At 37.5% G+C, this 27167-nt stretch overlaps 1 protein-coding gene across 4 annotated transcripts; it reads left to right on the forward strand.

Annotated features, from left to right (window-relative positions):
- The first annotated feature begins 33 nt into the window (after positions 1 to 33).
- TRAPPC11 (trafficking protein particle complex subunit 11) lies at positions 34 to 27167 on the forward strand. Of its 4 annotated transcripts, XM_026105221.2 has the most exons (29): positions 40 to 543; positions 1161 to 1330; positions 1681 to 1751; positions 2879 to 2993; positions 5094 to 5193; positions 5939 to 6012; positions 6282 to 6378; positions 7151 to 7284; positions 7640 to 7787; positions 8611 to 8704; positions 10027 to 10106; positions 10199 to 10277; positions 10378 to 10432; positions 11901 to 12046; positions 13154 to 13215; positions 13314 to 13446; positions 14171 to 14301; positions 14801 to 14956; positions 15461 to 15648; positions 16353 to 16501; positions 18030 to 18151; positions 18857 to 18976; positions 20281 to 20346; positions 20448 to 20604; positions 22235 to 22343; positions 23081 to 23172; positions 24063 to 24196; positions 24601 to 24768; positions 26214 to 27167. In XM_026105221.2, the coding sequence occupies exons 1-29, from the start codon at positions 340 to 342 to the stop codon at positions 26256 to 26258; spliced, it is 3399 nt and encodes a 1132-aa protein (XP_025961006.1). In that variant the 5' UTR covers positions 40 to 339; the 3' UTR covers positions 26259 to 27167. The 4 variants fall into 4 exon arrangements, 2 of the variants coding, with proteins under 2 accessions (XP_064367085.1, XP_025961006.1); XR_003259937.2 differs by lacking the exon at positions 24063 to 24196 and having other exon boundaries at positions 35 to 543; XR_010389049.1 differs by lacking the exons at positions 22235 to 22343; positions 23081 to 23172; positions 24063 to 24196; positions 24601 to 24768; positions 26214 to 27167 and adding an exon at positions 19973 to 20052 and having other exon boundaries at positions 34 to 543; positions 20448 to 20530.

The raw sequence follows: 27167 nt of genomic DNA on the forward strand, positions 1-27167 counted from the left end.
CTGGCTCTGCCAGCCTCGCCTCGCTTCCTTCTAGCTCCAGCGTCGTCACAGCCGAGCTCTCCCTGAGTGGCTCGGAGCGGGGGAGCAGGGGCGCCGATTGGTTGCTCGTGCTGCCCGTCCGATTCTTGGCGCTCGCTTCCCGAGGCGCGGCGCGGCTTGTCCCTCTCTCCCTGCCTCCCGCCGTGACCCGCAGCGGCTCCCGGGCGGCGGCGGCGCTGCGCGGGGCCGGGCCGGGCCGAGCTCAGCTCAGCTCAGCTCAGCTGGCTGCGGGGAGCGCGGCCGGGGCGCCGAGGAGCGCGGCCCGCAGTGGCGGTGCCGCCGCTCGGGCCGAGGCCGAGGATGACGCCGGCGCAGTGGGAGCTGCCGGTGGAGCTGTGCTGCCGGCCCATGGCCTTCGTCACGCTGACGGGCCTGGACGTGGTGTACAACGCCGTGCACCGCGCCGTGTGGGACGCCTTCTGCGCCAACCGCCGCGCCGACCGCGTCCCCATCTCCTTCAAGGTGCTGCCCGGCGACCACGAGTACCCCAAGTGCCGCACCAAGGTAGCCGCCGCGGGCCCCCGGCGAGGCGGCCCCCGCGGGCAGGGCCGCGCCGGTGCGCTGCTCGGTGCCGCCGCCCCGGGTGGTGAGGAGGGAGGGAGCGCGGGCGGCGCCGTGACCCGGGCGGGACGCGGCAGCCGGGGCGTTTGCGCGGTGTCTTCTGCTTTGCGTTGGTGGTTAAGGAGCAACATCGGTGGGTTTTGATCCTTGGAAAGCCGCATAATTCGGCGGTGCTGGCAAGGAACAAAGCCTCCAACTGGCTTCTCTTTCCTTATTCTGGCTCCTTTTCACAGCTTCTCGAGCAAATGCAACCCCCTTTTGCAATACAGGCCTGCGAAATGCTTCTAAACTTGTCCCTTTTTGTCCAGTCTACCTGGAATCTCCTGTTCTTTGTTACTAATGTCTCCTGTGTCTGGCCCTGATGCGAAGGAAGGAGGTGTATGTCCTGCTAGTTAGGAAACAGGCTTGAGGGGAAGAATGTCAAAGGAAAGGTGACAGACATTTCCCCAAGTGACAAGGATGTGGATGTCTTCTCCTTCTGTACTAAAGAATAGAATACCCCTTTTCCTGCTATCCTAAATGGACCTGGTAGCTTGCTTTAATATGCTCAATATTTTCAGAGGACGTCCTATGAGTGGTATATTCCGAAAGGGATCCTGAAGACTGGTTGGATGAACAAACACCTGAATTTGGTTCCAGCGCTCGTCGTGGTATTCTATGAACTGGACTGGGAGGAGCCGCAGTGGAAAGAAAAACAGTCTGAATGTGCTACTCGAGTTGAAATTGTCAGGTAGACTTATTTTGTTTGGTTCATAATGTGTTATAAGCTAATGGCCATGTGTAAATTGCAGAATCCTTCTTGCATTACAAAATATATTTTTTTCTTTTCTTAGACACAAATTCAGGGCAACTTGAACTCCTTAAATGTTGCTTACTAAATTCAGCACAATTATTCTCTCCTATGTGATCAAAGAAGAAAACACTGCATTCTCTGAATGATGCAGTGCATTGTTGCATTTGCTTTAATTTCTTGTATGTGGTCTTTTAATGCTTCCATCCAAAATGAAGTCTCATTTTCTTCTGATTATTTACAAACAGAAGGTGAGACCTTGACGTTATGTTATGTTATTTTTATTTTAGGCAAAGTTTACAGGGGCGAAATACGAAAGTTGCTGTGGTTTTGATTCAGAAAAAAACACCATTACCTCCAGGTAATAGAAAGCTAGCTAAGCTGCTCTGTATACAGTTGTGATTATCTTATTTCTCAGAAGGCCTGAACTGACCATCGTTTGTCGTATTATCTACAGTTCTTAATATATTGTCACTTATATGCATGAAATACAGTGGCTGCACTGAGGTGGGTAAATGGAGTTAATGCTCAAGGCAGTTGACCCTAAAGATTTTATGCTTCTATTTTTAACTATTTCCTCCCATGTCCAAGTCAAGCTTTTGATACTGTGTATCAAAAAAGACATGTTAGTGCAATATGCATAACATGCCTGCTTGTAAGTAGGTTGTATTTTAAAGCTTTCTGGAGATCAAGAAAAAATATAAAAGTAATGGAGTTAGAGGAAGGGCATTTGGTAGCTACAGAAGCCTTTAGTTTATTCAAACATTGCTAATGTTTATCAATAAAATCTTGGAGCATAAGGTAGGACTGCTTGTTAAGTTCATGCATGCCTTCTCAGCTAGCTCCTCTCTGGATGAGCCAACTTCTAGGCCATATCTTTTTGGTAGGTGTATGGCAGGGAAGTTGCTGAATTTCTCAGCAGACTCCTTTTCTGCTCTGGGTTTAAAGGAAAGCAAATTCCCTTTAATGGAGAGATGAAGGAGTCTTTTAATGGCAAGATCCAAAGTAGGGAATGTGAATGAAAAATGCATGAGTTGAGTGGAATTGTGAAAGGTAGTGGGTTTTAATCTTTAATTTCACTCAAGCCGGTACCTCAGCTCTAGCTGCATATTCTCTAGTGTTTGGTTAAGGTGGGGTGGTTTTGATAGTGTTCCCCCCCGCCCTCTCACCCCCATACCTGCATTATACTTGTCTTTTCTGGATGCCATTTTAGTCTTCAAGATACAGTATATTTAATTGTATGAGAGATCAGAAATTTAAAGAAACATTTATGGCATACTACTACCTTATTACTGAAGTTTTCTGGCAGTGGCTTAGCTAGCAATCTCTTCCACTGGATGAAGCACATAGTGTTCTGAATGAAGCAAGGAGGATCGTGTACTCAATGTTCAGTGTATTAGATTTTCCATACCTTGTACTGGTCAAGCTTTTAGAGCTAGTTTGATTGCGCTACATACTGCTTAATTGTGCTTTCCTTGGCCTCACTAGGGGAAGATGTTATTGCATCAGAGAGAGCAGCAGCTTTATGTAATGCGTGTGACCTTTCTGGAAAATCCCTCTTTGTACTTCCACACACTGATCATCTTGTAGGTTATATTATAAGGTAAGTGGTTTTAAAACACTGTTTTCCTCTGTTTGCGCACAGTAATGATGGAGTTGATGGCTTGGGATGATAGCTATGTGGGACATCTGTTGTGGACCAACAATGAACGTTTTATCCATTCACTGAAGTTCTTCAGGTTATTCTGCTACCAGATGGGCTCCACACCTCTGCCCTTTCTGTGTAAGGTTGTGTTATGACTGTCAGATGTTGCTAGGTGGGCTTTCTGAGAAACATTGTTAGGTATTCCAACATGTTCCCTTCCTCAAGCTGGGTAAAGGCAAAGCAAACTTCTCTATTGCTACAGTGTTTTCTGGACCTACTGGTTCTAAATATTTTTCCCCACAAATGTTTTGTTAGATGTAACTTTGTATTAGCAAATATTTGTTCCCCCCCCCCCCCCCCCAACTTTCTGGCTTCACTGAATGTTTCTCTTTCCATCCATGCTAAGTGGTATTTATGTGGTTGCAGATACTATGTCCTTGTCATCTTTTATATTCTTCATGATTTTCTGTTTTAATGTCTGTGGGGAATGTGACTTCAAATAAATGATCAGGATTTTTCAAATACAGAAAAGGGAAACGAAGACTGCCTGTACAGATGAAGGGAAAAGGCAAATAATGGTTTATTAAAACTAGCTTTTGTTTTTGTTTGGGGGTTTTTTGTTTGTTTTCCAGATGTGCTCAGGGTTAGGGGTTGTGCCCTGAGAGATTAATTCTTCCTTCTATCACCCCATTATTTATACATAATACTCAGTAAAGTTCTCAGAATAAACTAATGCCATTATTGTATTTGTTGCTAGAGAGGGAATGTTTACTGCATGTTAACTAGCACAAGCCTTCACAGACTGCATATAGTTGCATTTTGATTAAAGGATTTATGACCGTCTCCAAGTATGCAAAGATAAGGCTATACCCTTAAGGACTGATAGTTCTTCATTCACATTTAAAAAAGTTTCAAACTTATAATCAAATACAGAATTCCTGATATTAATCTTTTTGTTTTGAATTCTTAATTGAGATTTCATAGTAGTAAGAGAGAAATGTGTGATGTTGGTTCTTTTGTTTGCTTGTTTTAACAAACTTCAATTATTTTCCCAGAGTGGCTTGTCTCTTATATACTAAGAATAAAGTGCTGCGGTGCCAGGGAGACTTAATTTATTGTGTCTTCCTTTTGTGTCTGAACTCATAGCTAGCAATTGCTTTCTAGTGTTCTGTTCTTTTGTTTTCATCTCCATCCTCTCCATGCAGAGAGGAGAACACAAGCTGAATTGCTTTAGCCAAAGTCTTCAATGATCCCTTCTTGGCCAAATCCCAGAACTAGTGCTTCATCCTTTATTCTCTGTGTGCCTCAGTGCTGTTGAATGCATTCTGCTCCTAGATTCTGATCTTCTCTTGTTTTCCTTGATTTTTTTTTTTTCCTTCAACATATGCTTCTTAGATCCTCCTCCGTCTCATACTATGTACAGAGCTCTGTCTTTGTCTTTCTGTTTTCCCCCGTGACTTGCCACTGGGTGAGTTATCTTGCAAACGCATCTTCGATTGTCACCTGTGGCCCAGGTAGTCACTGATGTTTTGATGGGATAAGGAATCATAGTCTGTGTCCCATAATTTCCTGTCTTTCTTACTGCTGTTCTTTCCTTCCTACTCCTCCCCCTGCTCCCCAGTCCAGCCCTTGACCTGTTGAGGCTTAACCCAGGAGCCTCTGCAAGGTTTTCTTGCTTTGACCAAGGCATCTCTCCACTTTCTGTTGGCTTTTCTATCATAATAGAGCAACTGCTGGTCTTCAGTTGCACACTCCTAACAGCTTATCCCCAGGCTTTCTCATGTTATATATTAGAGATTTTTATGCGAGAAATCAAGACACCAAGGCTCTTGAACCTACTTGTTCTGCTTTATGCTAACCCCATGCAAGGCTTTGCATGAAAAGTCCTCACGTGTAGACGCCTACCCAGTATAGTAATTTACAAAAGCATTTAGTACTACTAATTACTATTTTTTACAGTCTTAAAATATGAATGGTGATTAAAAGTAACTTTCTTACTGAAGTTCTTCAGTTTCTTTGTACATGGGAGAAAGGTAATGAAGAACAACTTTGTTACAGGTTGGAGAATGCTTTCTATGAGCATGCACAGAACTACTATTATACAGAAATACGAAGAGTTAAATGTCATAAAGAGTTCTTGAACAAAACCACTCATCAGGTAATCTTACTCTATTTTTGAAATAATATGCAAGCTATATTACATGTTACAATATAAAAATAAGGGTTGCTTGTTGTATGAATGATCTTATTTCTTCCTCTTCCCCTCCCATTTCCACTAAGAGATTCCTTCTCTCTGTGTAGGAAGTAAACTGTGTTTTATTTTCTACAGCTTTAACTCTGATTTTTGATTTTTGTTCTGAAGTCTGCCTTCCTCACATCCAGCAGGAAAATGACATCCCAAAAATTAAGTTCTCTGATAACATTCCAGAATTGAAAACCATAATTTTTTAAAATTATTTATATGGTTTAACCTGTCAGAAAGTAATATCCTAGCAAGTTGAGAAGTGCTTTCCTTAGAAACTTGGAACTTAAACTTGGACTCAGTTTGGCTTTTAGCTTTTGCTTTTCAAGTTGTTAAATACCTATTCAAACACACAAACTTCTGATTCAAATGGCAAGCTCTGAACCAACAACCAAAGTTGTTGGTTTAGAGATTTTTTTTGGTTGTTACAAAGTTCTCACCTGCTCCATGGTAAAAGTCTTAGCAATACATTAAATGTGGAAAAAGACCGTTGCTGAGTCATGGTAACAGAGAGGACTACTACAAAACTTTTGCCAAAGCAGCTTTTCAAGTAGAGTACTAAATTTCACAGATGTTCACAGAATAATCGCCTGTATCTGCTTTATAGATAGCAGGTATATTCAGATGTTTATGAATGATGTATACTGGTTGTGTTTTGCAGCTTTTATTTGTTAGACACCAGTTCAAAATAGCATTCTTCAGTGAGCTGAAACAGGATACGCAGAATGCTCTAAAGTAAGGCTTGTGCACATCTCTCCCCCCCGCCCCCTTTCCCTCTAAACCATAGATTATGGTAAACATTTTCTGGCTTATTATTACCTAAGGAGGGCATGAATGCAAAGTTGTTTAAATAAGTATGTAAGGGGTGAGTTCTTTACTGGGAAAAACGCTCTAATTGGAAGATTGTTTTCTATTGTCAGTAATTCTGTTCTTCAATTGTTTTTTATAATGTACAAATCGATTATCATGTACGAATTCACTCTAATTTAAGTATTCATACTTAGAAATTACAGAACTGCATATAATCTTGTGCATGAATTGAGGGCTCATGAAACAAACATGCTAGAAATCAAGACCATGGCTGGATTTATAAACTACAAGGTAATAAGCATGCTTTTACTCTTCGACTACCTAAGCTTAAAAAAAAAAAAAGTAGTTCATACTTTTTAATCTGTAAATGTTTAAATGTTCAGTTTCATGTTGCTTTCAAGGACACAGATTAGAAATAGCCATCACTGGGTACCAATTTCTTACACTCAGGCTTGCAAAGGCAGTTTCGAATTCCACAAAAAAAAAAGAGATCCTTAGCTGAGCCTGTGCAGTTCAGGAGTATCTTGAAAGGCTGGAGTTAATTTGAGATAGTCATCTGAAGGACTGAACACCTTTAACTCTCACTTTGTACAGGAGGAGTTAGCAGTCTGTGACAAAACTTAAGCCAGTGTAAGTTAGATACTGCTTGTTAAGAGGAGGAAATTAACCCTCTGGTCATCTTTTGGGGCTTCTAGGTAAGACAGCACTATCCCACCATTTAAAAAGGTCCTGGAGTTGGACTTCATCGAATGTCATAATCTTTTTCGAGGTCATTGCAGGCTTCAAAGATGATAATCTTCCTATTGGCTCTGCAATTCTGTCCTGAATTTGGCAGAGTTAGCACTCTTCCATTTATTATTTGGGGAAGAAGGGGAAGGAGAATAATGTTAGGTGAAGTGGAGGACTGCACAGTTTGAGGTGCAATACATTAGGTTTTACATTTACTTTTCTCCCTTTGTTTTCTCTACATTATTTGTGCTTTTTAGAACTAACTAAAGTTAGATTTTTATTTTTTTAACAAATCCTTAACAGCCTGAGAAAGTTATTTATTTATTTCTTCTAGATCTGTCGTCTCTGTTTTCAGCATAATACTCCGCTGGATGCAATTGCTCAGTTCAGAAAACATATTGACTTGTGCAAGAAAAAAATAGGAAGTGCAGAACTGGCTTTTGAGCACGCTGCTTGGATGTCAAAACAGTATGTTTTTTACTTAGTAATGTTTCTTTTACAGTTCCTGTATAACCTTATGATGAAGCTCATTGTTTTATTTGTCTAGGTAAGACATGAATTCTGAGGGGTTTTATCGAAGAAAGAGAGACAGTAGATCATAAAAGCTATATGATGTCATTCTGTTTTGCACTGATGATTGACAGCTTTTCACTGGGAATGAACAGGGTATGACATAGATGCAGCCATAGAACTAAGACACTTAAGTTCAGAGAGCTATTACCTGTCTTAAGGCTAACCAGACCTTTTAGTGGAAATGTACGTTTCAGTTCAAAATTGCTGTTTTGTACCTAATCTTATGAGAAATATCTTTGTTGGTTTTCAGGTTTCAGGCTTTTGGTGACCTGTTTGATGAAGCGATTAAGCTGGGGTTGACTGCAATTCAAACTCAGAATCCGGGTTTTTATTACCAGCAGGCAGCCTACTATGCACAGGAACGGAAGCAACTAGCAAATATGCTTTGTAACCACGACGTAAGTTTAAAAACAAACAAATTGCAAGTAACCGGCAGGTGAATGAGTGGAGAAATGTGTAATACATGTAAATGACATGCACAGGAAAACGTGTATCCTTCCCTTACTTTCTAACAGATACTTGTAAAGACTAGTCCTGAATGAATGAGTCGTTCTATTTATTTGAGTCCAAATATTGTTGATACATTTTAAAAATACTTGTGAAAGATTTTATACTTTTTACATCTCTGGCTTTCTATGTCTCAAGCTTGAAAACTTACTGTTATATTTTTCCATTATTTCTCCATGCATGTTTTGTACCTGTGGTGACTTACAGCAGAGAAACAAGAACATGAGTATTAAAAAATTAAAGTGGGTTTTTTGTTTGTTTTCTGACACTTGCCTGGCAGAAAGGGCCGAATGGAAAAGTAGTCCTTACGCTCAGTGATTAAATGTACGTGCTAGTTGTATGTAACTGCTTTCCAGCTGATATGTGCTGGTTATTTAAGAATGCATTTATTTCTGCTAATGCCTTTATTTCTGCTAATGCCTTTTCTTTGTCATTCTTGGAACTAGTTTTAAAAGGACTAACCAGTTTTTCTGTAACTGTATTCATAACAAATGAAAATGAATTAAGTAGGGTGTCAGATTGAATTAATGACAAGTATTTAAATGCTTGGGTTTCCTGAGGTAATCTTTTTGCAGGTGGCATGAAAGGTTAAATATTTTGAAGCAAATTCCTTGTTTTGTGTGTGTATATATTAGAGCATACTTCTAATCCAAAAAAAACCAAAAACAAAACTCCAAAAACCCCCTTTTTAATGACTGTTTGTTGAATTTACAGTCCTCTGTGATGTACCCCAGTCCGGATCCCCTGGAAACACAGACGGGAATGCTTGACTTCTATGGGCAAAGGCCTTGGCGGCAGGGAATATTAAGTATGTTTGTGTCTTGTATCCGTTGGTTCAGACAAACGTTTTAGTCGCTGATCCTGCCAACTAGCTTAGTAGGCAAAAGTATATAACCTCTTTTCCATAGAGCCGTGTGCAGGGCTGAGAACTCACTCCCTTGTGTTAGTTGGTGATATGAACTGAACAGGTGTCAGTCAGAAGTGCAGGAAGTTCTTGATCTCTGGAGAAAATAGGAAAAGAAACCTCAGAGGTTTCTGCAGGGTTAGGTCTTCAGCAAAGTTGCATAGGCCATGCTGAAGCCTCTGCTGCTGCTTTGTTGCTGCTGCTGCCACCTGAACTACTTGGATTAAATGTGCTGCAGTAATGTCTGACTGCAGTGAATACATAACTGGAAAGATGTTGCAGAACTTGATATAGCAACATTAATGACATCCCTGTGCATGATGGTTACCAATTCATCCTCCTATCCATACTGTGTCTTGTCAGTTGTAGATGGAAACTGATGATGTTTTAGAAAAACCTTTGCATTTCAAAATGGATTGCAGAGGATGCAATGCCTAGATGTTAACTTGAGAAAGGAAGATGTGTTTTTGCTACTAAGGAGGATGTTTTCTCATCACTTCAGACTTTGAATGCGTAGCTCAGAGCTATACATTCATGCATAAATAGTTCTAAAATGCTCATTGCTGACTTGTTTTTGCTTCTCTCGCTTTCTCGCTCTCCCTTTGGTCACCTCTCTTATACTCTCTGTATACTCTTTGGGCTTTGCAACTCTATCCCTGCCACCTTTTACCTGTCTAACCTGTTCTATTTTCAAGTGATTACTGTTTTTAAAATAGTTTACAATCTACTACTAAGATTAAACTACCAGTTAAAATGTGAACTCAAGATTATGTATTTCAGCATGAGATTTTAGTCTTCTAAAGCTATATACAGTTCCCTATATGCTGGTGTTCTCTGCTGCTAAAGAAACACAAGCTTGAAGCTTTACTCGAGTTTGGATAGGAAAAAGGTTCCAAATTTGTGGTAACATACATGCTTTAAATGTTAACAGATGCAGTCTAAAGACTTAGTCGTCTTGCAATAGTTTGCTATTTCTGAGTAATTTCTTTTTTTTTTTTTCATTTTTTTCTTAAATAAAAGAGAGATTTGTTCCAGAAATTCACTTTTAGAACACAGAAGACGGATGAGTTCTTAAAGCAATATATCCATCTCCTAGGAAAAAGAATGTTTAAGAATCTGAGCATGCCTGAGTTGGTGCTTGCATTACATATACCTCACTACATAAATCATTCCCCTTGGGCCTTGACAAAATTCCAGTGTAATGGATTTTTCACTGTCTTATGCAGGCTTTGATCTTTCTGATCCTGAAAAAGAGAAGCTGGGGATTTTAGCCCTACAGCTGAAAGAGAAAAATGTTCTTCACTCAGTAAGTTTTATTCTACAAATAAATCTGTTTTACTAACACTATCCTAATGTTATATATATAGTGATATCAGTACTCTTGGTTTTATCTGTTAGGAGGTAATAATCACTTTGTTGAGTAATGCTGTTGCACAATTCAAGAAATACAAATGTCCAAGAATGAAGAGTCATTTGAGTGAGTATAGATTATCAGATGCATCTTTCAATTGACTTTGCAAAGATTTTCAGTACTGATCTGATACATATGTTTGGTGGTGGTTGTTGTTTTTTATCAGTGGTTCAGATGGGCGAAGAATATTACTACGCCAAGGATTACACCAAAGCTTTGAAGTGAGTACTACCCCTGATCATTTCTTTAGTATCCTACTTTTCCCAGTAAGACCACATATCTTATCAATATGGAATGATGTTGGAAACTCGCTTAAGATGCTTCTAGTACCTGGATTTGATTGAAAAGCAAGCTTTGGAGTCTATGGACTTCACTTTTAACAAAGCACAGTGGATGTAATGGGTTACTCATTAGATTAATAAAAATTCCTTCTCTGTGGGGATTTCCTCGTTCAGCAAATAAAATCTTCTGTGGGGATTTGCCTTCCTAGGCAATTTTAAAAATTTTATTTTATTTCTAGCTCTGTGAGTGCTGTCCGTCTTAGGAGTGACTTCTGAAACTTGCCTGCTACCTCAATGAGAATATAATAATACTTAATTAAAAACTTTGAAGTTACAAAATTCAATATATAAGGAAATGTAACTGAGTTTAATTCTTGTTTATATACCAGGAAATTAGCAAAATGAATTTTATTAGTGCAGTTTTCTGCTATTATTATTAATGGCTGCAAACATAGGAAAGCTTGAGCTCAGTACTGATGTGCAGCCACTGTCTTGTCTGAACTTGGTATCTTGCATTTAGTTTCCTAACTTTGAGTTTTTAAGAGGAAATAGTCAAGGCCGTTTTATCTAGGAGTCCCACAATGTTTTAATTAGGTTTTGAAGATTGCATTTTGTAAAGGAAGTATGTTGAAGTAACAATTTTATTGTTGTTACTAGCTGACTAGAAGCTGCATAGAGAAAATAGGCAAGGATAAGTAGGTTAAATTGTATCAAGCCTAATTTTTATATGAACAGTCTCTATTGTTTAAAAAGGCACTTCATATTTAGGTAGACTTTTCCTAAGCAGGTAGAAACTGCTGTCTTGAACAGTTGGACAGAGTATATTTAAAACAAAACAAAACAAAACAAACCTCTCTCTATTGCTAGTACTAGTGAAAATTGATCGGTATTAAAGCCATAGTAGGATGTGCAGTTTTGCCTGATACAGGTTGATTGATGTATGTGGTGGTTGTAGCTCTTTGAAACCCTCAAAGGAAGCAGAGGATGGGGGATAGAAGGGAAAATAAATGCCTCAGCTTAAGGGACGTTCAGATGCTTCTGTTTGGAAGGGTAGGGCGACTTTATTGTGAGTTTTTTGGTTTATTTTCTCTTGAAGTTTGCAGCATATTCAACATGAAAGCAGGTTTTTTTTTTTTTTTAAGTACAGTGCTGGCCTAAGACTTTTGGTCTCTGTCCAGTTGTTTTTTTGTTGGTCCTTAATGTTAAGACAGACAGCTGGAGGAGTTTCTTCACAATAAGTTCATGTTGATTTCAATAAATCATTGTTGTATAAAAATAGCTGACTTGGCTTTAGTCTTGCATTTGTGTTAGTCAAGAGAACTTCTGTATTACTGATACTGAACAATCTGAGTTTCTTAAAATACCAGGGTGTTTAACTTGTTTTTCTCTCAATTTTAATACTTTGCAGGCTGTTGGATTATGTTATGTGTGAATATCGCAGTGAAGGATGGTGGACTCTTCTTACTTCCATATTGATAACAGCTCTCAAATGTTCATATCTAATGGCCCAGCTAAAAGATTATATAACATATTCTTTAGAGCTACTGGGCAGAGGTATTCTTTTAAGAAATATATTCAGTTAACCTATTAAGAAAAAGAATGTATATGTGTTTGGAAGTCTGACAGTTGTCAGTCACATATTTACAGTACTTCAAATGATTTGACCGCAGAAAATTTTATATCTGTGCTGAATTTTGATCATCTTCTCTCAAGTCGAATTTTGTTGTTCTTCTGTTATGAAATTAATTGCATTCAAATAGTCTGAGTCAGGAGATCTGAAGCATAGAGCTTCATTTGAGACAGGAAGCTGTATGTTTCAAACAATGTAACAGAAATATCCTAAACTTTGGGGGCAGGGGGAGAAGTGTAATATAACTAAAGGGAAAAACACATTTTGTAGTAAATAACAAAAGCCAGGACCGTTTTCCTGGACTTTAAAATCCCAAATGCTTCTCAGACTTTTTGTTAGAACTCTGCTGATGAAATTTGCCTGTGATATGTTTTGAGGAGAAAAAAGTAACTTAATGTAACTGCACAGTAAATATTCAAGCACTTTGCTTTGTACAGTGGCTGTTAATGACAGTGCAGGAATAATCTTTGTGCCTTGATTTGCTAACTAGTATCATTTTTAGGGTAGGTGTGGTAAAAATGGTTTTGCATCTTCTGTTAATTAGTCTGGCCACCCAGCTTTATACAGAGGAATAATTAATGAGATAAACCTACCTTTACTCATCTTCAAGAGAAAAATGTTTGTTTTTAATTAGTTTTTTCCCCTCTTTTTCTTGTCATATCCTTGAGCTACTGTTTTTGTTTTTATCTGAGCTTGCCTCTTCCAGTGTCCCAAACTGTTCTGTTTTATACTGTTCCTTCAGTTTTTAAACAGAAATAACAAGAAGCTATAGATATTATTCCCTTGGGGTTTTCCTCTGGTAACTTATGAAATACTTGCCTAACCAAAGATTATTTTGCTCAGTTCCAGTGAAAATAAGAGGAAACACTTAAAATGGGGGGACTTCTGAAAACTGAAGTGCTTTGTTATTTGCTGTTAGATGTTTTGTGCAGGATTTTTTTTTTTAAGTGCAAACTAAAGGAAGGGTTTATTTTTAAATTACAAAGTCCTCTTACTTTTTTTTTAATCTTCTTGTTTGTTCTGTTTGCTAGCATCCACCCTTAAAGAAGATCAGAAATCTCGAATAGAAAAAAATCTGATAAAAGTTCTAATGGCAAGTGACAAAACACTTATTTCTCTTTTAGATATTCTTAAGAGGGAGTCAGTGTTTGGCAACCTTCTTTTAATTTGTAATTTTCTCTCTGAATACAGAATGAGAGCCCTGATCCTGAACCTGATTGTGATGCTACTGCTGTGAAAGCATCACAGAAATTGTGGGCTGACCGTGTTTCCTTGGCAGGCAGTAATGTTTTTACAATAGAAGTCCAAGATTTTATACCATTTGGTAAGTAATAAAGCTTCAAGCAAACTTGCACCAAACTATAAATTTGGGCATAATCATACTTTGGAAATAAATAATTAGAAATAATTACACAGTGTGCATTAAAGCCAGTAACACAAACTCTTGTGCCAGCACTGCTCTGTTCTTCTAAATCACTAAGATAAGGAATCATGAGAAGCCAGTGATCTTCTGTCTTGACTCACAACATCAGAAGGAATCATTTGAGTGTCATGTTTGAGGAAAGACCTCTCAACTTCCAACTGAGGCTACCTATGCTTTTAAATAAAGTGGAAATAGTAAGAATTTGCTCTTTGAGAGACTTTTGTAACTCTGGTGTGCTTTGAAGCAGAATTCTGCTGAAGGGGGACAGAATGTGTGCAAGGTAATACATCTCATGGAAAGGGGGCATGAGGGAACATTACCTACGGAAAAAAATGTAATAAGAGTAAGGTTTTTTGTTTGTTTTTGATTTTTGTTCTTTTTTCTGCTGGACATCTGTCTTCCCCCTCCCTGTCACGAAGTTTTCAGCAAAATTCTGAAAAGTAGTTGTGTGTGGCAGTACCAGGAGCCAAATATATCCCACTTGCTCTTAAAGCTTTGGCTTGTGTATATATACAAAAAAATCCATACCATAACAATAGTGAGAGAGAAAGGGGTGCTTCTGGGGTTTAGTGTTGTGGTTTGATCTATGTAACAAGTACTTTATTTATTTATTTTTTTATTCTAGTGCAGTGTAAAGCAAAATTTTTTGCTCCAAGTTTTCATGTTGATGTTCCTGTGCAGTTTGATATATACTTGAAAGCTGATTGTCCTCATCCTATCAGGTTTTCTAAGCTTTGCATCAGTTTCAATAACCAGGTAACTACGTTTGTTCTAACTCAATAAATATTAAAAGAATGCAATAATATCTTTTACAATTTTAGAAAAGAACTTTCAAACTTCTTGTTTTAAGATGACTCTTAAAACTTCAGTTGGAAAGCTGTTTTTGCTTTTTGCATTATCTTTATCCCTTTTGACAGCTGTATTGATATTGTAATAAAACTCCCAAATCGAGTTTAATTTGTGTGTAATATCTTTGTTCTTCTATGAAGGTCTCTAAAATGATCCTTCTGAAACTTTAATGTCATCTTTCACTTGATGTTTTTACATGAAGTTAGATTAGTTAATATAGTGGGTATTTAATATCAAAAAAATTCACTCTAATTACTTAAGTCTAGTTTCAGTAGAGTGAAAAGTAGCAAGAACTAATATAGTTTGATCTGGTAACAGAGCCTTAATGTTCACTATGCTACCATTTTTCTATAAAAATGTATTAAACCGCTAACTACCAACTCTTTTCCCCTTTCTTTTATATTAGGATTACAATCAGTACTGTGTGGTAGAAGAAGCCTATCAAAAAAGTGATATTCTAGAACAGTCATCACAAGGAACAATGTGCTTGGTCCCTGGCAAAACAAGAAAGTTCACTTTCAAATTTGTTGCAAAAACTGAAGACGTAGGAAAGAAGATTGAGGTTCGTCAATTTGTTTTGCACCTTTCCCACTGATATTCACAAAGAACGACAAAGCTATCTCCTAATTTGGCACCAGTTGCTAATGGCACTGAGGTTTTCCAATGTTTGAAATTTATTACTCCTGAAATTAAATGTCAAAACTAGAGTAAAATTTTTTTTGAGCAATACCAAAGCAAAAGGAAATCACGAGAACTTAAATACTGTTTCATTTTTTTTTTAAATATATGTAATGCATGGAAAAGCACTGTGGAACTGAGGGAGTGAAGGAAACTACAAGAGACTGTATTGCACAAGCATGGGCATGTATACTTTTTCCACCACAATTTCCTTAATTGAATTTCTGTAGTGCTGCTGTGGAGACTTCGGTCTCCTAAGCCGCCAGAAGCTTTTTGGTGATATGCATCTTTACTGGGGCTGTGTATGTTGGAAAATTACATTCTTACAGGGGGTGATCTGAGGACAAAGGGGAAGTTGACAGTATATGTTTGAATTCATATATATCAGATCACGTCTGTGGATTTGATCCTGGGAAGTGACTCTGGTAGATGTGTGATTCTGAACTGGCGGGGAGGAGGCGGAGATGCTGCTTCATCTCAAGAAGCATTGCAGGCAGCCCGTTCCTTCAGGCGAAGACCTAAGCTTCCAGATAATGAAGTTCACTGGGACAGTTTGACTATTCAGGCAAGCACTATGTAAGTAAAAACTTGAAAATATTTATGATGTGTCATTATGTGATTCCTGCAGACTTCTAATTGCTCTGTATAAAAGAAGAAGAAAGACTTGTTTGGACTTCCTTAAAAAGAGCTTTCTAGTATGTCCTTGCCTAGCCAACTGGGGATAAGTTGATACCTATCTTAATTCTTTAGGACTCTAGAGCTCCCAGATGGCAAGAGGTACAGAAAAAGCTTGCCCTTGTCTCAGAGCATACCAAGTTCACTTCTTCTCCTTCACCTAACTGTTAGGCAGACTTTTCCCTGCTTTTCGTGCAAACCAGAAAGAGTTACTCATGGCTTTTACAGAAGAATACACACACAGAGGCATGTGCGCATATGTGCACACAGGTGTGTGCACAAAATCCCCAAGAAACTATATTGGAAAATAATCATTAATAAATAGGCTAATAGTAGGTGTTTTCAGAAAAATTAAATCTATTTGGTCTTAGTGGTGGTGGGGTTGTCTGTCTTGTCAGAAAATCTGAACTTCTAATGTATGGATGTTCCAATTAATTTTTATAGAGTATCTCCCATCATACTGCTTTTCAGGAATTTCACATCTAGCTGAGTATGCCACAGTTGTCAGAACTCTCTTTGAATGATAAGGTGTTTTGATCTCCTTTAAACTAGTCTTAAACTCGTTATTTAAGAAATAGGCAATAACTGAGTCTCTTCTCTTGAAGGATTATTTCTAGAGTGCCAAACATATCTGTTCAGCTCCGTCATGAACCTCCGGCCCTGACGAACGAAATGTATTGTTTGATTGTGACAGTCCAGTCACATGAGGAGACAGTTGCCAAAGATGTTAAGCTTACCGCGGGTTTAAAGCCAGGTATGTAGTGGTGTGTGGCGTTTTTTTCGTTTATTTACTCCAGCAGGATCCTAATTGACTCTCTTTTCTCAATGCTATGCAGAGAACTGTAATAAACGGCTCTCCTGTCCTACTTAAGTGTCAAACCAAGATAAGGTTGGGAATTGTGAGATAATAGTGATAAGAACAACAGTTAACAAACTCATTCAGTTGTAATTATTTTAATCGCTACTTCTCAGTAGCGTTTTTGTGAGTTACGAAAAGATAAGTTTTCACGTGAGCTTGAAAGAGAATGTGGAACTTCTTATTTAATTCACTTGTAAATAACTTTCTTTTCCCAAGAAAACGTAATAGATTTTTTCTTGCTGAAGTGAAAGTATCAGATGGAGCTAGATAAATATTTTTCTTTAATATATCATCATTATGTGTGGAGTGGGGAGTTCTCCTGGAAAATGTTGTTTGGTTTTTAAAACACTTGAAATTGGGGGAGGGGTAGAGAATTGCAACTGTACTCCTTTGAGTGGAAAGGAAACAGTGAAAATATTGTGTGTTAAATTCTAGTTAGCTATGTGTAGTTTCTCTTGACAATTTTCAAAATATGAAGTCCAAATGTTATTCTCATTATGACTGCTTGTATCTTATATGCCAGTGGCTTAAAAATATTTTTGCCTTTTGGATAACTGCTACAAGATGTACTGTGTAATCTGAAATAGAACCACGTTCCCCATACACTTGTACAGTTCATTAATATCAGTAGGGTGGTATTTAATTGGATGTTTGTGCTGAGCTGCTAACGCAGTGTTTAATATTCTGTCTTGATTTCCCCCTTGATCTTGAATCATTAAACTTGGTATACAGGGTCATTCTGGGCTTATTGACCTTTCATTTATAGGAAAGATGGTATTTTTTCCGAAGTTGCAACTTTTTGGCAAGATGTGACTTGTTTTTCTTAGAAAATGATCCCATATGATCTTTGTAGCTCTGTTATTCTAGTCAACCCATAAATGAAGAATAATGTCATTTAACATCTATACGTTTTTCTTACGTATTTTTGATGTAGTTTGGAAGAACAGTTTTTAAAAGGCTTAAAAGCATTAAGCTCCGCACTTGAAAATGTAAGAATCAGAGAACTGTGAAACTTGCATTTTGCTTTGCCTTTCCTTGCTTGCTGGTATAGATTGCCAAGAAAAGCTTGGATCACATAACCATATTGTGCTTTGTATGTGGTAGGGAACATCTAGGTATGGCTTCTAACCTTGAGATTTTCTGGCCTAAGTAGTTGAAACTAAAACCTTGCGGGAGAAAGGTCTAGTGGAGGTAAATTCTCCAATTTAGAAAGCTTGAGCTGCTGTCAGATACATCTAATTATAGATCTTCTTGCTGGTACTTTTGAAAGCTTCTCTCAACCAAATGAACAATGTTAATTTGTAGTGTGTTGCTTTTTGAGATAAATAGCAGCAGCTAAAAACATTAAGGTATTTGCTTCAGTGATTTGAACAACGTAAACTATTAAAGCCTCTGTGGATATGAAGACCGTTTTTAATTTTAGGGCAAGATGCCAACCTGACTCAGAAAACTCAAGTGACTCTTCATGGAACAGAAGCATGTGATGACTCCTTTCCTGCATTGCTTCCTGATATCCCTATAGGAGACTTGCAACCAGGGGAAAAGGTAATCATCAACCTTTTTTCTATATCATAGTTAAGAAAATGAGCATCAACAAAAAAAGGACTTCCATGCAGAAGGGTTTATATTTAGTTTCAGATATTTGAAGTGATAAATGAAATACTTATGGCATGTTTTGCCTAATGTTTACTTGTAGTAATATACAGATGTAATATAAAAAGAATACTTCAGTATTCCTTTAGCTAGGTTCCCTTTTGGATGGAATTTTGAAATAGCATATATTCTGGGATCAATGATAAGGGTGAAGGTTAAGACATAAAATAAGGAGGCTAATCTCAACTGTTAATTAAATGCATTGACTAATGGACAGTGGAGAATAGTAGCCACAAAGATGATTCTGCATGGGTAGAGGCTCAAATCTGTAGATGTTACACTGAACTGAAATTCTGACTAGTAAATGAGAAGTTGAGTATATCATATAATACCTAATAATGGCTCTGATCTTGCATTGTTTAATAGCAGGTGAACATCAGTAGGGAAGCAATGAGAACTATGCTGCTACTAAGTATTAAAATCGTAGGCTGCATGGTTAAGACAATACAGTGTAACAGATTCTTTATAGTCAAAAATAGTCATTCTAGTATTGCACTCTAAGATGATCATTTAACAAATTCAGGACAGCTCTAGGCATACATATTAAGTGCATTTTAAGTATTGCTTAACTCATTTTTTGTCTCCTTTACTTTACAGATGGAAAAAGCAATATACATTCGTTGTGGAACAGTTGGTGCAAGGATGTTTCTGGTTTATGTTTCCTATTTAATCACTACTACTGTTGAAGAGAAAGAAATCCTCTGCAAGTGCCATCGGGTATAACATAAAAATGCATCAGTTGCTGGAGATATATAACCTCTAGATTAAGAATCTATTTCTTGCAGTTTGTTAATGTAATTCTAGATTTCTTAGAAGCATTTCCAGTATATAGAAAAACTGCAAAATCAGCAGTATATTTAGTAATCCACTGAATGGATGGATGGCAAAACAGTTTGTACGTGGGTAGATGTCCAGAACATTCAAAACAAAGTGGAAGTGCAATGCACAGAACTGAGATTTGTGTAATGAAAAGTAATGCAATTTCTGTGCTGAAGGAAATGCTTGTTTATAGTATCATGGTTGCGTCATGAGAAGAGAGAAATTAACTGTGTTCCTTCATAGGTAATTCTCAACAGAAAACCTAATAGGACCAATACATTTTGAGAAGATAGTTTTAGTTGATGGATTCTATGGAAAAGGGTTTTTTTGTTTGTTTGTTTTTGTTTTTAAAAAAGAGAGAGGTTAGAAGGCTGGGGGAGAAAAGCTGATGCAAGTGCTCAATATTTTGAGGTGATTCACCTTCTGGTGAGTGTGATAGAAAAATATGAAACTGTTTTTGAGGAATGTACTTAATACTAGAGCAGTGAAGGGGTTGCGTGTGAGTTAGTGTCCTCTGTGTTCTAATCTCACGTGTGATACTACCAATTTCTACTGTCAGATGAAAATCTAGTTTCCCATATTTCATCTAGATTAATAGTTTAATGCTTTCTTATTTCACTATCTGTTATTGTTTACACCAGTGTTGATTTGTGAAATGCACAAAATAGGCAAGCTTGCAAATTAAGTGTTTATGATGAAAATATGTTGGTCTGTTCTACCAAGCATGAACAGAAGTGTTGGAACAGAGGTACAGTATGTTGGATTCACTTAAAACATGATTTTATTTTTTAAGGAACTTTATTTAGAACCGACATCTAATGCAAACAATTGTTCATCTTTTTTTTTTTTTCCTCTTGTATATAATCCTGATACGAATTAATCATACTATAATAGTTCATAACTCTCTATAGTGGTAAAATGACTCTTAGTGGGAGAGAGAGGAAGAGAACTGTCACACTTTTTTCAGAATTAAGGTGAGCACCTTCATAAATATATAATTAAAAAAAAAAAAAGAAAGAATTCTATCTTTGCTCTCAAAAAATGATCACTGATGCATTCTGCCCTGGGGAGAACTTAGATAAAATGGTGTTAAAAGTAAGCTTACTCTTAATTTGACATCAGTGGCCAGATCTGAAATGGGATGTAACTTTTTATTTTTCTCCCTCTCCCCGTTCCTCCCACCCCTTTCATTACCTATATAGGATGAAACAGTAACTATAGAAACAGTGTTTCCATTTGATGTTGCTGTCAAATTCGTTTCCACAAAGGTACGTGTTCAAAAAATCACTGATATTTTGGAATCACACCACTTCCGATTGTCATATCCTGTTTAGTTAAAAATTGGCACTTCTCGTGTCTGTCTTGGCAGTTGGAACACTTGGACAGAGTCTTTGCAGATATCCCGTTCTTACTGATGACAGACATTCTGAGTGCTTCTCCTTGGCCTCTCACTATTGTGACCAGCCAGCTACAGCTTTCAGCTGCCATGACCCCAGTAGATCAGCTGGAGTCTTACGTGGAAAATGGTAAGTTTTCTTAGTCTGTGCTTGCTTCATGGAGGTATTTTTTGCATGAGCTAAGAGCGAGAGGGATATTTTTAAAACAGTATTTGCTTGTCAATGGCAAACTCTAAATAGGAAAAAATTGTCGAATAGTTCAGTTGCTTGATAAAACACATTGTAGACAGCAGTAAGTTTAAAAACTGTGGTTCTCCTTCACTAGATCTGGTAAATTGAATTGATCAGTGGATGGTAACCAAAATTCTAAATAGAACAGATGCAAGGGAAAGCACCTGAGAATACTCCTGATGTGCAACTTTTGAAGTGTTCATATGAAAAGATACTTGATGTTTCCAGCTTTCATGGACTACAAGTACCGTCCAGAATGCAAAGATTTTTACCAATTAATAGAGGCAGCATCTAAAGGCTAAAGGAGTCCATGTCCATGACTTTACAGTCATAAAACTGAAAAATGTGAAGCTAAACAGAGTAGCCTAAAAAGAACGATTAGAAGTAAGCATCTTTTTTTATGTTAACACATTTTAATAGCTTGCTACTTAAATATAAAAATTACCTTACAGATCCCAACCTTTAAGAATTCAATATGCTGACTTTTAAAGTCAGATAAAAAGAATAGTTTACAGTAGAGCTGATCAAAAGTTTTCCAGTGGGACAATGTCTTTGCATTTGCTGAGTCAACAGGGACGTGAAAACATGTCTGTTTTAACCAAATGTAGAACACAAATGAGGCAGCCTGGATGGTTGTCTGATCATGGGGCAGCTGTGTGCCCGCTTAATCAAGGGCTTGCAAGACTCCAGTTCCTTTGTAGTTGAATCTAGAAGGCGGGTGCGTGGCAGAAAGCAATGATTTCCCCAGGTCTTTTAGTCACCAAAGTGTGAGGTTTCATAATTAGCTATGGCACCTTGTGCTTGACTACCAGTGGCTAACAGCCAGGAGTTATTAAACCCCAGATACCAACTACTTAGCTGCCCAGCTTTTAAGCGTGTGTGTTTGTTGTTGCTGTTTTTTCCCCTTATAAAACTTAATAACGATTCCTTTAATTATTACTTTGACTAAAACTTCTATTTTCTTAGCACTTATATTTTTTCTTTTTTAAAATCACTCTGTAAATGAGAAAGTACTTATTTTCTTACTTGAAAGAACTTAAAAAGCAAGTAAATTTTTCTTATGTTCCCTCTCTTCCCCAACCCCTAGCAATAAAAATACGCTTGGGCAGGAGAGGAGACATGTCCATATATCTTTTTATTTTAAACATAAGAGGGTTGATGCTGAAATCTTGTTTGTAATTTACTATGAAAGAGAAGCGTAGAATTTGAAGAATTTGAACTGGCATTACTTGCCTTTTTTTTTTTGTATGGATTCTAAATGTGCACTTGCTTGTTCTGTATAGACATGGAAGACCTCAGGATGCTATTCAGAAAATAAGCTGTCATATATTTGTATGTGCAACACTTTTGAGTCTCAGAATACTTCTAGGTTTATTCAATTCTTATACTGTGTAGGTATAGTTTGCAAAGCACTTTTAGGCCCTTCAGACTGAACAGTTTTGTATCTATGTGTAGTATTGGATTTTAAGACTTAGTGGCTTCTGTAGTAACAATTGCACTTTGATTTTAAACAAAATCTTGCTGATAGTTGTTTTACAGACAGGTGAGAGTGCCAGTGAATGCTTTTGCCTTCGAAGTCCTCCAGTTACTAATGCTGGTGGAGTGGCAACTGGATGTTATATCATTTCCTGGAAGAGGTAGGTGCCTCTTGGCCAGGATTGGGGTGGGGTGGGGGGGCAAGGAGAAATTGGTTTGGTTTGGGGTGATGGTGTGTTTGGCTTTTTTTTTTTTTTTTTTTTTTTTTCCTGCAACAAGCACTGTCTAGACTTTGTATCTCAGTATTACTGATTCTGATTCCCTTTTTAGACTTCTGAGCAAATACGTATTCACTTACAAAATGTTATGTGGTCATGGTTTTTACATTTCATGAAGCCTTCTCCTTTAGAAAATTTTAGGTTGATTGCAAAGCTTTTTTTTTTGTCACAGACTTCCACTCCCTGTTTTCTCTAACCATGAGGTATTTCATTTGAGAAGCCATGTTAAAGGAATAGTTTTTTTGATGTTTAAAAACAAACAAATGCTCTTAAGATGAGAAAACTAAATGATTTCTCACCCTAGCTTAACTGTAGCTTAACTCATTTGGTTTTGGAAATTGGAAACAAATGCTTAGATATATCTGTCTTCTAGGTTTTTGTTTTGTTTAGACAGAGAGCTGTTTACTGTTTCTACTTGCCTATTGCTATTTTCTCTATATATGTTTTTTTCTCACTTCTAACAATCCAATATAAAGGTTTTTTTCTTTTTTAAACCATTGGAATTACTATAATTTTAGTCTATTGCTTAAAACTTATAAGCAATGTTCTTTTAGCTTACTAACTTGACGTTTAATGTTATATAACTTTCAATATGGTCTATGTTTGACTTTTTCCTGCAGAAGTTCTCCTGTGGAAAGTGTACCTGTTGTTAGTACAGTGATCACTCTACCACATGTGATTGTAGAGAGCATTCCCCTCCATGTTAATGCAGGTAATATTAATTGGCAGCATATATTGCCCAAATAAAATTTTTAGATATTCTTAAGTGAACGGCTGTAGAATCTTACAGCATCCAGAACTTGCATTCACTGTAGCACAAGACAGAAAACTAGTGATGGATATTACGGGGCCAGCGGAAGAAAATGTATTATTGCTTAGACTGCCCCAAGCCTTGCTCCTCTTCCAGCTTCTCAGTTGCAGGAAAGTTAAGTGGATGTATTCTCTTAAAAGCTACAAATGGAACAACTTGAGTTCCGTGGCAGCACAGAGACCACAGCTGCTTCTGCTGAAGCTACCTTTCCCATAGGTTTTTCTAGATTCTTGTGGCGAGAATTGTTCCATCCACCCACGCCCTGGCAGCATCCCAGGAAAGAAACAGCCTGGAGTATTGGAACTGCTCTTGCGCAGGTGAACTATTTCTCTTCTAGCACTTCACCTGCGCAAGAGCAGAGTGGGAGTGCAGAGCTCACCGAAAACAGAAAATTCCTATGCTTTCTTCAGTTTATTCTCATTTGTACTGAGACTCCCCCATCATCCTTTCCCGTTATATTTTTAAGTAGCATCCTGACGATATCTGACAAAGTTTTGGTAAGCTGAAAATAGCCAATAGCAGTTGCCATAGTGATTCCCTGTCTGCATTCCTGCATATTGTAAACAGTTGGGGGGTTTATGACTTACATGTTGTGGAAGCGTTACTGAAAAATGCTAATAAAGCTGTGATATGTTCCTTAGTCTTTTCTTCTGAAAAAGCTCATCAGAAATACTTCAGATGCCTAGTTATTGTAACTTTTTTCCAAACTTTTTATTGGTCTTTGAGCTAGGCTTACTTATTAAACTCTAGAACTTATTTTATATATGGGATTATTTACTTTCTTTCCAAAGATCTTCCATCATTTGGTCGAGTCCGAGAATCCCTCCCTGTCAGATATCACCTGCAAAATAAGACCAATTTAGTCCAGGATGTGGAGGTGTCAGTGGAACCCAGTGATGCCTTCATGTTCTCTGGCCTTAAGCAGGTACAAAAACATCACATCTACAGATCCTGTTTACTTAACTGATAGTGAAGAATATCTGGATTAGATTTACACTGATATGCAGAGATGACAATCACAGAATTATTTCGTAAATTTTTGAAGTATGGTAAACAGAAGAATGATAAATATGGTAAATTCTGTCTGGAGGAAAGCGTGCCTACGGGCCCCTTTTAAAGAAGGGTTAAATGGAAGCCTAACTAGGAGATGTTTGGCATGTTGTTGTTTGTATATAACGTTGTGTTTAGGAATGAAAGTAAAAGTTTTAATTAAAGGGGAAAGTAGTTGCATTATTTCCAAAGTCAGAGATTGTAAACAATGAATAAATAAAAAACTGCTTTCTGTCACAGAGCTGTATATGGTTTTTTTTTTTTTGTTTGCTTGTTTAGATCCGATTGCGAATTCTTCCTGGCACGCAGCAGGAAGTGTTATACAACTTCTATCCTCTGATGGCTGGATATCAGCAGTTACCATCTCTTCATATTAACTTGATGCGATTCCCAAACTTCACTGATCAGTTGCTCAGACGATTCATACCTACACACATTTTCGTAAAGGTAAGACTGAGAAGTTTGTTGTGTTTGAAGGGCTCCCTGTAGGGCTGCTTTCTGCTTGAGGACTACCACCCTAGCTCTGTTCAAAGCTGACCACTTTTCAGCAGACTAAAATGGACAGTTAGCAACTGAGCTGTTTGCTTTGGTAAGTCTTGGGTTGTGAATGTGTGATGACCTGCGCATTGTTGTCAAACAAAATCCTTAGGAAATGTGTTTATGTATAAGCAGGACATATATGTGCAACAGGCACTTGGTTAAAATTAGATCAAATAGCTGAATGTGCTTAGCCTGTTAGCTGGCTTACTTTATAAAATTAGTATTAAAGTTGTCCATTCTTAGAGTACAGTGGAAGAAGCTAAATGTAATAAAGTATTTTAATACTATAATTTGTAGCACTCTTGAAAATAAGAAATGTTTGAGCACTCCCTGTGACTTTTAAGTTCAGAAACACTGTAGCATCCTACACCTCCCTAAATAATTCCTAAAGACACATCCTTTCAGCGAATCCCTCTCAAGACATTTCTTTCTTTTTAACTGGTGCAGCTCTGAAGGCAGTTCAGTCACATCATGATAAATAGATCTTATGTGCTTTTTTCTTAATTTTTTCAAAGTAGGTTAAATCCAGTAACCTAAAACACTGCGTTCTTCTGCTGCTTCTGTCTCCAGAGTATTTTATTGAGTTTTTAGTCAAACTCTTACCAAGTGAGCCTGGAGAGTTCGTTCATGTTACTTGGGATGGGCTTGTTCTGACATCTGTAATCCCATTTCCTGGAAACAGGCCTGGCATTCTTTCAATTTTATTTCGGCCAAAAGAGCTAGGCAAAACTTAATTTTTATATATGCTGTCAATCAATGACTCTTCTAGAGTCTCTTAATACAAAAGGCTTTTTTCCTCAGAAGTGAGGTTCTCCACTCCCCTGTTTACAAAAGTACCTCCTGGGATTTTGAATTCTTTGCTTTCTTTTTGGAATTGTCAGAACCTCAAAGAACCTTGTTGTAATGATGCTTTTTTTCTTTTAAAACTTCCTCCTTACTGTCTCCCATCTCTTGTGATTATGTTTTAAGATTCTTCCAAGAAACTTTCAATGTTACTCTCATTTCATGCATTTATCATTATCAGTTTTTTATACTGGAGTAATACTTGGAGAACTCTAATCAGCCTGGCCTTGTGTTAACTCCTTACATGTCTGAATAACTTGCCCTTGGCACTTAACAAGGTGGTTGTAAGGAGCTGAGGCCTGCTACCAAGTACTGACTGGGCCAAAGTGAAATTCCAGTGGGATGTGCTCCATGAAAGTCCTCCTATTAGAAACCCTTAGAAGGAAGGATAGAGTTAATGCCACAATTGTTTATTTCACCTACCTAGATCAACATGATATATTACTAAGTGACTTTCACAACAGCTCTAGTCTTTTGCATTTTTAAAGTCTATTTTTATTTCCTCAAAGCCTCAGGGTCGACAAGCAGATGATAACTCAATTGCAGCTGCATAACTTGGAGACTTGTACCTCTGCACTTAAAGAAAATGGGATGTTGCACAGAATGTATAAAACTCGCTTTGGAAACATGGCTTTGATAAAACCATAAGAATTAAATTATTTTTAAATTACAACTCTCAGCAGAACTAATGTTTTAACATCTAGTCTTTGATACTTTAATGAGTAAACATGGGGAAAAGTTGGTGCTTTATTTAATGTGAACATTCTTTCTTTTGAAATTAACTTTGTGAATGTCAAACTCTTAAAAGTATTATTTTATAGGCATATTAAATGTCTGGAGTATTTAAGCAAAAAAGAAAAAATGCAAATTAATTTGACCAAAACCAAAAGACATTTTCATAATTAACAGTAGGTTGAAGTGTGAAGTTTGTACTTGCTGTTACTGGGATTTACAGCACTGAAAATGATCATCCTTTGCAGAAGTGTGTTCTGTGCTGAGGGCAGAACAGGGTGTGCAGTAGCATACAGCTACAAATGATTAACCTGTCCTATTGGCATCAAGTGGCTTACTCTTTAAAACGATAAATCTAAAAGGCACTATTTCTCCTGTGTAAGCCATACATCGGAAGTTGAGTTCAGCAACAGCTAGTCTAATGAATGAAGAGACTCATTCATAACAGCTGGACCATCCAAACTCAGCTTGATAGAGTCTGGATTATTTTTACACACAGTTTCTAGATTGAAGATGTCTTGATAGTCTGCTGTGTGAATTCCAAAAAATGGATGTCCTGCTGTTGTACAGCTCCAGATGAACTGGTGTTTAAAATACAGTAAATCATGTGTATATATAAAGAAAAGCATTGTGAAAACTTCAGTTGTTTAACTTTCTAAATAATTACGTTGGTATTGGAAAATACCCTATTTATTGTCAAAGTGAAGTTCTAATAAACAGCTTGTAATGGA

This window comes from Dromaius novaehollandiae, chromosome 4, assembly GCF_036370855.1.
Source record: "Dromaius novaehollandiae isolate bDroNov1 chromosome 4, bDroNov1.hap1, whole genome shotgun sequence".
NCBI classification, from domain to species: Eukaryota; Metazoa; Chordata; class Aves; order Casuariiformes; family Dromaiidae; genus Dromaius; species Dromaius novaehollandiae.

Bases quoted from the DNA above. Each gene is read 5' to 3' on its own strand.
- TRAPPC11 (XM_026105221.2), top strand. From the start codon at position 340: ATGACGCCGGCGCAGTGGGAGCTGCCGGTGGAGCTGTGCTGCCGGCCC. The intron at 6,013-6,281 runs GTAAGGCTTGTG...ATTCATACTTAG, and splicing joins GATACGCAGAATGCTCTAAA to AAATTACAGAACTGCATATA. The intron at 10,107-10,198 runs GTAAGTTTTATT...TTTATCTGTTAG, and splicing joins AGAAAAATGTTCTTCACTCA to GAGGTAATAATCACTTTGTT.